At 43.9% G+C, this 10490-nt stretch overlaps 1 protein-coding gene across 4 annotated transcripts in view; it reads right to left on the reverse strand.

Moving 5' to 3' along the window:
- Window positions 1-10490, reverse strand: part of slc11a2 (solute carrier family 11 member 2) — a 94839-nt gene that overhangs the window by 59581 nt on the left and 24768 nt on the right. For 3 of the 4 annotated variants that reach the window (XM_043681779.1, XM_043681780.1, XM_043681777.1), the window contains exon 2: window positions 1459-1542. In XM_043681779.1, the coding sequence (XP_043537714.1) occupies window positions 1459-1492 (34 nt within the window). In that variant the 5' untranslated portion in view covers window positions 1493-1542. Of the gene's footprint in view, window positions 1-1458; window positions 1543-5707; window positions 5974-10490 lie in introns of those variants that run through there. The other variant, XM_043681778.1, reaches the window with a different exon arrangement.

Below are 10490 nucleotides of genomic sequence, written 5' to 3' on the forward strand. Positions count from 1 at the left end.
CTGTACAGGACTTTGGTTAGGTCACATTTGGAGTACTGTGTGCAGTTCTGGTCTCCTCATTTTAGGAAAGATGTGGAAGCTTTGGAGATGTTGCAGAGAAGATTTACCAGGATGTTGCCTGGAATGGAGAATAGGTCGTACGAGGATAGGTTGAGAGTGCTAGGCCTTTTCTCGTTGGAACGGCGAAGGATGAGGGGTGACTTGATAGAGGTTTATAAGATGATCAGGGGAATAGATAGAGTAGACAGTCAGAGACTTTTTCCCAGGGTACAACAGAGTGTTACAAGGGGACATAAATTTAAGGTGAAGGGTGGAAGGTATTGGGGGGGATGTCAGGGGTAGGTTCTTTACCCAGAGAGTGGTGGGGGCATGGAATGCACTGCCTGTGGGAGTGGCAGAGTCAGAATCATTGGTGACCTTTAAGCGGCAATTGGATAGGTACAAATGTTCGGCACAACATCGTGGGCCGAAGGGCCCGTTCTGTGCTGTATTGTTCTATGTTCTACTCAGGTTTTGCTTTGAGATCCATCTAAGGTTTTGGCAACATGTTGAGAAACTGAACCACAAATTCAGTCTGACAATTGCTCTCAACAATTAAACATATCCTGTGACTCCATAAAATCCCACTCTGATGCAAGAGTAATGGAGCATCACCCATTTTAAGATTAAAATAACAAGTCTATTCATTTTACCAAAGCTGAGTAAGCACAGCAGAAAAACATATAATTTACAGTTTACACCCTTCATCAAACTTCAATGGACAAACTAAAATTACAACTCCAAAAATTACAAATGTCCAAATAACGTGCAATGCAATTTTCCTTGGACTTTCTGACCGTTGTGGGATTTTAAATAATCAAAATTGCTGGTTGAAAGTTTAAACTTGATGGGCTTCTTTTTCAGGTATTTTATGCTCGCCTGATCCTCCTTCTAAATCTTCAAAAAAGGGACCAGGAAACAGAATGGGACTTCTTGCATTAAGTAATGCTATCCCGAAAGAACCATCGTGACAGCATTAGATTATTCATCTTGCCAATCTTTCAGCTTCACAATTTCACTTGTTCAAAGTAAACAAAACAAATCTGAACTGTAGCCAAGGTTTTAAACTGCTTCTATGCCTGGGATACAGGCTAGACATGAAAAGCAAGGAAAGAAAGTCAAATTTCTCTTACTGCCAGTAATAGCAGCACTCACCTTTGGGGGGGGGGGGGGGGGGGGGGGAGGCACGCAAAGTGGGGAGCGAAGAGATGGCGAAAACGTGCAAAGCAGGGCAGGATTTGGAAGGTCTTGTTAAAGAAGGCACACCAAAGAGGGAGGCAGCTAGGCGAGAGCATGCCAGAGTGCGTACTAATGCTTCTCTGCAAAGTTCTGGAATAATTCCCCACACTGTACCAGAGGCAGAGGGATATCCAACACAAACAAATCAGGGATATCTGAGGATACAGACGGTGAATTTACCAGTCAACTCTTTCTTTTCCTGATCAGGAGCCATGTTGATAGGAACCAGTCCCCACTCAGAGTTCTCTGCCGAAGCCACGTTCCCTGTAGGAAATACAAACAAAAAAAATCAAAATCGGACAAAAGAAACAAACAAGCAACAGCAAATGGAAGAGAGTTGGAGTGTTTACTCAGCACAAACAGGTATTCAGCTCAAGCCAACATAGCAGGAAACAAAGTGCATTAACTACCATGGAATGTTTCAGCACAGTGCCAAGGTTGGTCTCCAGTCCTTGCTGAGAAATCCACACAGTATTGTGCCTATTTGCCTGAGATAGAGAATATATTCTCTCCATAGGGAGTAACCAGTGTTTGAATTCTGCACATCATTGGACAGAGCCATGTTTGAGAGACCAAATATGAGTAGAGGTCCTGTGTGAGTTTAACAAGTCAGACCCGCAGAAAATACTATTAAGCTTCGATTTCATGAGTGTCTCAGACTCTAGACTGACATGCGAGGGACAGTGCAGTGCCCACTCTCTCCCATTGAACATTCTTATCTGTACAGTACACAGCCAGCTTGCAGATGGTGTGATACTAAAGTGTTAATTTGCTCTGCTCACCTGCAAGAAATTGGATGCCCTGGGGGGGTAGGGTGGTGCATCTTTGTCTTAGAGGTGGAATGTGGGATGTTTCCATTCCCATCCCTTGCCATTCAGGGATGATTTACACTGTTTTCATCCCCTATTCAGAAATCAATAAGAACATTATAGTTGGAATTCTGACTACTCCCCTATAGTTACAAATAAAACTATAGTGACTGGGGATTGTCTTGTGGGCATTACTAACTGTGATGTAAAGATTCTGTATAAAGGAAGGACTGTTTCCTTTGTTCATGGAGAGCTTTTGCCATGACCCCGTGAGCCCTGCGAGGTGTGTGTTAAAAGATTCCTCCAGAGAGACACCCCTGGACATGCTTTGTAAGCATGGCAAGGAGGGGTCGGAGTTTCACCGAAGCTTGTACTGTACTGTGCTTCATAAATTTTGCTTGTTCACAGAAGTTGGTGGGTTGCAGTTGCATCAAGTGTGTAAGAACTTCAGGAAAAAGAACTTAACAAGGGAGTCACACTATTCATGCAGACTCATACAATCATAGAATTGTGCTCTCATCAGACGGAGGATATCCTTTTGGCTTCATTGGAATCTCTGGCAATAGCCTGAAGAAACTCGACCATAACCAAGAGCTGAATTTTGGGTGGCCCATTTTGGGATAATCATACACCTCGTAGCCGAGCCCAATCCACTGATCCTGCATCATCGTTTCAATAACCCAGGCTCCTGATCGATACCATCAAAATGTATTTCTGCAGATACTCCTGATTCCTGTTACATGGGTTTCCGTGCTACTTTCATGGCCTGCTTTCGCCCAACAGCTCTCCTTCTGTTTTCAGGGAAGCTTCAAAAGGCCCAGTTGAATAGATTAATGACCAGAGTCTAGATTAGAGTGGTGTTGGAAAAGCACAGCAGTTCAGGCAGCATCTGAGGAGCAGTAAAATTGACGTTTTGGGCAAAAGCCCTTCATCAGGAATACAGGCAGAGAGCCTGAAGGGTGGAGAGATAAGTGAGAGGAGGGTGGGGGTGGGGAGAAAAAGTAGCATAGAGCACTGTCCCCATGACTTAGATTAGATTAGATTACATTACAATGTGGAAACAGGCCCTTCGGCCCAACAAGTCCACACCGACCCGCCGAAGCGCAACCCACCCATACCCCTACATTTACCCCTTACCTAACACTACGGGCAATTTAGCATGGCCAATTCACCTGACCCTGCACATCTTTGGACAGTGGGAGGAAACCGGAGCACCCGGAGGAAACCCACGCAGACACTGGGAGAACGTGCAAACTCCACACAGTCAGTCGCCTGAGGCAGGAATTGAACAAGAGTGCTAACCACTGTGCCGCNNNNATTCTATGCTACTTTCTCCCCACCCCCACCCTCCTCTCATTTATCTCTCCACCCTTCAGACACTCTGCCTGTATTCCTGAAGAAAGGCTTTTGCCCAAAACGTTGATTTTACTGCTCCTTGGATGCTGCCTGAACTGCTGTGCTTTTCCAGCACCACTCTAATCTAGACTCTGGTTTCCAGCATCTGCAGTCATTGTTTTTACCTAGATTAATGACCAACGGACTCTTAACTTCTATAATAAACACCTGAAGAACTGCAGATGCTGTAAATCAGAAACAAAAACAGACATTGCTGGAAATGTTCAGCAGGTCTGCGGAAGGGTCACTGGATCCGAAATGTTAACTTTGATTTCTCTTCACAGAAGCTGCCAGAACTACTAAGCTTTTCCAGCAACTGGTATTTTTGACTCTTCTGTTTATTTATTTCAGACAAAGAAAGCTTTTTGTTACCATGCTCACTTCAGAGGCAGGGTTTGAACAGAAATAGATCAAAACATTGAGCAATTCAAATCATAAAATAAACAAAACATTCTGAAAGATGAAGGCAGGCATTTGCCTATGGCCAATGCACTCCCTGAGAAAGCTCAAACCCATTGTTCAGCCCTTTTACCATTGTCGCTGTGCACTCTCCATAAAAGTTTGTGCCACACACACCCTTTTGAAGTTACAACAGTGCAAATAATTCCTCCAAATCGCTCCAGTCATTCTTTGGATCAACTTGACCTTTCTAGTTACTGACAATAAATCGACAGGGAACACTTTTCCTAATTTACACACTCAAAACCTTTCAGAGTTTGAAAGGTTCCACCAGATCTCTCAAACCTATTAAAGGGCTGTGACTTCTCCAGCCACTTGTCCCTGCTAGCCTTGTGAATATTTTCTGGACCATGTCAATGACCTGGAGATCCCTGCTAAAGTAAAGCAGCAAAATTAGGCTCAGTACTCGAACTGTGGCTGACCACAGATCTATACAGGTTGAGCACTGCACATAGTTTTACAAAGAAAGACATGGAATGGAAAAACAAAGAAGCCTGTATATTATTTGTCAAATTGACCTCTTACTTATATAATTTGTGTATCCGAACCAAATGTCTGCTCTATGTGTTTTTACAATTTTATCATTTATTGTATATTCTCTTTCACAGAATCATAGGAACCCCTACAGCGTAGGAGCAGGCATTTGGCCCATCAAATCCACACCAATCCTCCAAACAGCATCGCATCCTGACCCACCTACCCTACTCTAGCCCCATTACCCTGCATGGCCAACTACCTAACCTGTACATCTTTGGACTATGGGAGGAAACCCACACAGACAGTCGCCAGAGGGTGGCATGGAGCCAGGGTCCCTGGCAGCAGTGCTAACCACTCTGAGCCAACATGCTGCCCAAAATGTGACTTCACATTTCCCCATGTTTAATTTATTCTGACATTTATCTGTCCAATCTACTAACTGCCTGAAGATCACAGCTGCTGACCTTTCATGGCAGGTAGTGACACACAGTTTTCAATGCCATACAAACTCCAGTTCTCGTGCAGAATTCGGCAGTTTGACGTCTGGATTGTACTTGAACGAGGTGGTCTGCACTAGAGTTGCTATGTTCACAAGGCTAAAACTACACCAGGGGTGGGGGAATCAGCTTTCAGATAAGTCGCTGCTGGTAAAGGCTTCACTGAAAAACCCCAAATCATCACTGAAAAATGTTAGTAACGTCTGCCTCCAGCTCTTGTGATCCAGCATTCATCAACCAGCTTCCCACCCCGCCAAACCTCCACTCCATGTGGCCACATGGATTTTCAAAGAATGCCCCAAAAGTTTTGACGTGAGCAGGGAGAGTCTGCAGGGGGCTTTTATTCCCCAACATTACTTACTTATCTGGTTAACCTGCTTTGGCAGCTCCCAAGGTACTGTTTGACACATGAAGTTGTTTGCTCTTCATGGAGGCATTTCAACAGTCTCATTTAAAGCTTTCTCTACCATAGGACTGGTACAGAGAGCGCTGCTGGAGAGGCAGGCAACCTGCAGGGTGAGCAGTACAGCACAAGCACACAGCAGCATGATGCAAAAATCAAGGACTCTGAAAGGGGCCTGTCCATCGGTTTACAGATTCCACTTAAACCTCAAGAAACAGGAACAAAAAACTCAACGTTTCATTCAGCAAGTTAAAAATCTTCTCAAAATCAGCTACTTGCAGAGGGAAAATTGCTTCCCTTGCTCAAACTGTGCTCTGAACAGAGGGCTCATCTCCTCTCAAAAATAACAATGCCGGTTCATGCAATTTGAAAATTAAAAGGGTACTTACTTTGTCCTTTAGAGCAGAAGGTTTACAACTTTCTATTGAGGGAAGAGCTAGAAAAGCAGACAAGCCCACCACGCTTTCAAATGGAGACTCGGTGAAAGGCTGCAACTTTTACAAAGTCACAAGACCAGCCTTACTCTCTCACTTGCTTCACCAATGGATTGTGGGGGTTGGAAGGCTAGCCTCTGCCCCTCCTACACTATCACTACTGCCAAGCATCCTTATCTTCAAACAGGCAACACATGACCCACACAAAATCCTTCACCTACTTTCAACATGACAAAAAGCAGCCCTGGAACCTGATGAGGGCTTCAGGTTCTGCTGTATTTACAAAGCAGGGTGGATCAGACTACTGTTGATGTCACAAACTGCACATGTACAATGGATAAGCTTCCCCAGTTAAGATACGATCCTGATGCTTATAGCTTTCTCCAGTATTCTAGTGAGGCTATCAATTATTCAGTCCAGCATCCATAGTTTCCATTCTAGCTTTCTAACACACCCTTGCAAACATCCCCACCACCCTTGATGATGGGGAAAAACCCAGTACATCAGTACAAGAGATAAGGCTATGCAGCAATATTTAACCGGATGTGGCGAGTGGATGACCCACCTTAGCCTCCTAAAGTGACTAGTAGTCAGTCTTCAGCCAATTTTAAAAATCACACAACACCAGGTTATAGTCCAACAGGTTTAATTGGAAGCACACTAGCTTTCGGAGTGACGCTCCTTCATCAGGTGATAGTGGAGGGCTCAATCCTAACACACAATGTATAGTAAAAATTTACAGTGTGATGTGTGATGTAACTGAAATTATACATTGAAGAATTGATTGTCTGTTAAGCCTTTCATCTGTTGGAATACCGTGATAGTTTCACTTCTTTCACGTGTAAATCACAAAACCTTTTTTTAAAAAGTTGCATTCTCAGGTTAGCTGTTAACAATGGTGATAGATAGACAATATGTTGAAGGTGTTGGCCCCCTGTGTTCTCTGTCTATGCCATGATGTTTAGATTGATTCTAATCTAAAAAGTGAGATAAAGGAGTTTTACATAAATTCATGCAGTTTTTGAGCAAAGTACAATGTAACCCTGCAAGTACAAATTCAGCCAATTTTGATTTGCTTCACATGATATCATGAAACAGTTGGAGGCGATCGATACTGCAAAGACTACAGGCCCTGACAACAGCCTGGGAATAGGACTGAAGATGTGCAGAACTTGCCTCACCCCTAGACAAGGTGCTCCAAGATAGATCCAACATTTGACATCTATCCAACAATGTAGAAAATTGCCCAGGTATGCCCTGTACATAAGATGCAGGACAAATCCAACCTGGCCAATGCTGTATACTCAGTCAGTCCACTCTCAAATTATCCGTAAAGTGATGGAAGTGATTGACAGTGCTATTGAACAGCACTTGTTTACTGCTCACCGACTGACTCATTGACTCTCGGTTTGGACTCCACCAGGGCCACTCATCTCCTGGCTTCATGACAGCATTCGTTCAGACATGGACAAAAGAGCTGAATTCCAGAGGCGAGAGGAGAGAGACTTGGCATCAAGGCTGCAATTGATGGAGGAGTGGGGCATCAAGGAGGTCTAGCAAAACTGGAGTCAGTAGGAATTTGGAAAAACTCTCTGGTTAGGTACAATTCCAACCTGCAAAGGGAAATGGCTGTTGGAGGTCAGTTATCTCAGCTCCAGGACATCATTGCAGGAGTTCCTCATAGTATCCTCAGCCCAGACATCTTCAGCTGCTTTACCAAGAACCTTCCCTCCAGAAGGTCAGCAGTGGGGATGTTTGCTGATGATTACACCATATTCAGCACCACTCCTCAGATACTGCACCAGTCCATGTCCAAATGCAGCAAAACCCAGATAATAACCAGGCATGAGTAACAAGTAACATCTGCACCACAAGAGTGCTAGGCAATAACCATCGCCAGCAGGAGAGAATATCTAATCACTGCCTATTGACGGTCATTCAATGGTATTACCATCACTGAATCTCCCACTATCTACATCCTGGATGTGACCATTGACCAGAAACAGAACTGGATGAGCCATATAAATATTGTGGCTGCAAGAGCAGGTCAAAGGCTAGGAATCCTGCAGCGAGTAACTCACCACCTGACTCCCCAAAGCCTGTCCACTATCTACATGCACGAGTCAGGAGTGTGCTGGAATACTCCCCAGTTGCCTGGATGGGTGCAGCTCCAACGACACTCAAGGAGCTTGACACCATCCAGGACAATACAGCCCACTTGATTGGCCCATCTATAACCCAGGTTTGAATCCCAACATGGTAGATGGTGGAATTTGAATTCAAATTTAAAAAAAAAAGTCTGGGAATAAGAATCTATTGATGACCATGAAACCATTGTTAATTGTCAGAAAAATTCATCTGGTTCACCGATATCCTTCAGGGAAGGAAATCTGCCATCCGAACCTGGTCAGGCCTATATGTTACTCCAAACCCACAGCAATGTGGTTGACTCTCAACCGCCTTCTGAGATGGCTGAGCAAGCCATTCATTCAGCCATATCAATTGCTACTAAGTTTAAACAAAGAAACGGAACCAGGCAGACCACCTGGCATTGACCTGGAACCTGGATAAAACAACAGAACCAGCTGTGTAGACCCTGCAAAGTCCTCCATTCTCATTATAGGCCAACCTGCAGCACGTGGACTGCTGTGGTTCGGGCAGTGCTTCAGAAAGTCATGAACTCCTCACACATTGTTGAGAAGGGAGTTGGGTTGGAGGCCACATGGAAGGGGGATTTAAATAATTTGTTGTAGAGAAGCTGGGGGTGCGCGGCAGGGGCTGCATTCTAGGATGATGAGCAGTTTTCGCAGAGAGGAACTGGTATTTATAGTGAAGGAATGCTCCAAAGTGCAAAGCAAATAAAATTCTCTGTAATAGTTCTGATCAGAAGTATGCTGTCTGATAGTAAGGAAGTTTGTTTTGACTGGTTTTGTACTTCAAAAGTACTTGACTAATTGTTAAGTACTTTGGGAAGGTCTGAAGCCGTTGCAGAAGTGCAATTTTTTAAAAAAAACTAATGGCAGGCCTCCTAATCAGGTCAGGTTAAGGATAACAAGGAGTTTAAAGCACCTTCAGCCAGAACTGTGCTCCCAGCCCTACTCTCAACTTGTAACAATATTGCAAGCTTGGAGTTTTGTTCTCTGCAACAAATGCACTGCAGGAAAAGAAACAAGCGACATGCAAGCATGTGAATTAGGGGGCTGAATGGCCTTCCCTCAAGCCTGCTCAGTCACTCGGAAATCATAGCTGATCCAATCGTCCCCTCAAATCCACCTTCCCACCTACCTACGGGCAACTTTTCAACCCCTTATCTGCCTTTAAAATATTCAAGGACTGAATAGAATCATAGTCATAGAGATGTACAGCATGGAAACAGACCCTTTGGTCCAACCTGCCCATCCCGACCAGATATCCGAACCCAATCTAGTCCCACCTGCCAGCACCCGGCCCATATCCCTCCAAACCCTTCCTATTCATATATCCATCCAGATGCCTCTGGGACTTTTTTCACTGGAGTGTAGGAGGTTGAGGTGTGACCTGAGAGAAGTTTATCTATACCTCTCATTATTTTATAAAGTTGATATAGTTGTCTTTCCCCCCCCCCCCCCCCCAAGATGGGTAATTACAAGACTGGGGACACATTGTTAAGGTGAGGAGAGATTTTAAAAAGATAGGAAGTAATTATTTGTTTTAAACACAGAGGATGGTTCGAGCGTGGAATGAAGTCCCTGAGGAAGTGGTGGATGCGGGTACAATTACGATGCTTAAAAGACATTTGGATGGATACATGAATAGGAAAGATTGGGAGGAACATGGGCCAGGAGCAGGTAGGTGGGACTAGTGTAGTTTGGGATTATGTTCAGCATGAACTGGTTGGACTGAAGGGTCTGTTTCCATGCTGTATGACACTATGCTCTTCCTTAAAAGGTGGTAGAAGTTAGAAGTTAGAGAGGTCCAAAGACCATCAACATTTTAAAAAATACCGACTGTGTTTTAAATGGGCAATCCTTGATTGTTAAGCAGTGACCATAGTTTAAGATTCTCCAAGAGGAAACATCTTTTCCCTATCTACCCTGTCAAGTTCCCTCAGGATTTTGTGTGCTTTAATCAAGTCACCCTTTACTGTTGTAAACTCCAGTGACTACAAATCCAGCCTGTCCAACCTTTCCTAATGAGATAACCAAAACATTCCAGTCATTAGTTTTGTCAACCTTCCCTGAACAGCCTTCATTTCCATCCTTCCTTAAATAATCCTGTGTACAGTACTCCAGCTGCAGTCTCACCAGTGCCCTGTATAACTGAAGCACAATTTCCCTTCTTTCTCATACTCAATTCACCTCAAAAATTAAATAATGTTCTAATAGATTTCTTCATTCTTATTGTGCCTGCATACTAACTTTTTACAATTCATGCACAAGGACACCCAGATCCCTCTGCAATCTCTCACCATGTGATGATATGGTTCTTTTTCATTCTAAATCTATTAGAATATTATTTAATTTTTGAGGTGGATTGAGTATGAGAAAGAAGGGAAAGTCTCAGATACAGTCACATAGATGGGTTAACTCCAGGAAGGGTGAGAGAGGTCGGCACCTAGAGCAGGAGTCTTTTGTGGATATACCCATTTCAAACAGGTATGCTGTTTTGGAAAATGTAAGGGGTGAAGGATTCTTAGGGGAACGTAGAACAAACAGCCAAGTTTCTGGTATTGAGACTGGCTCTAATGCAACGAGGGGTA

This window comes from Chiloscyllium plagiosum, chromosome 43 (assembly GCF_004010195.1).
Source record: "Chiloscyllium plagiosum isolate BGI_BamShark_2017 chromosome 43, ASM401019v2, whole genome shotgun sequence".
NCBI lineage: Eukaryota > Metazoa > Chordata > Chondrichthyes > Orectolobiformes > Hemiscylliidae > Chiloscyllium > Chiloscyllium plagiosum.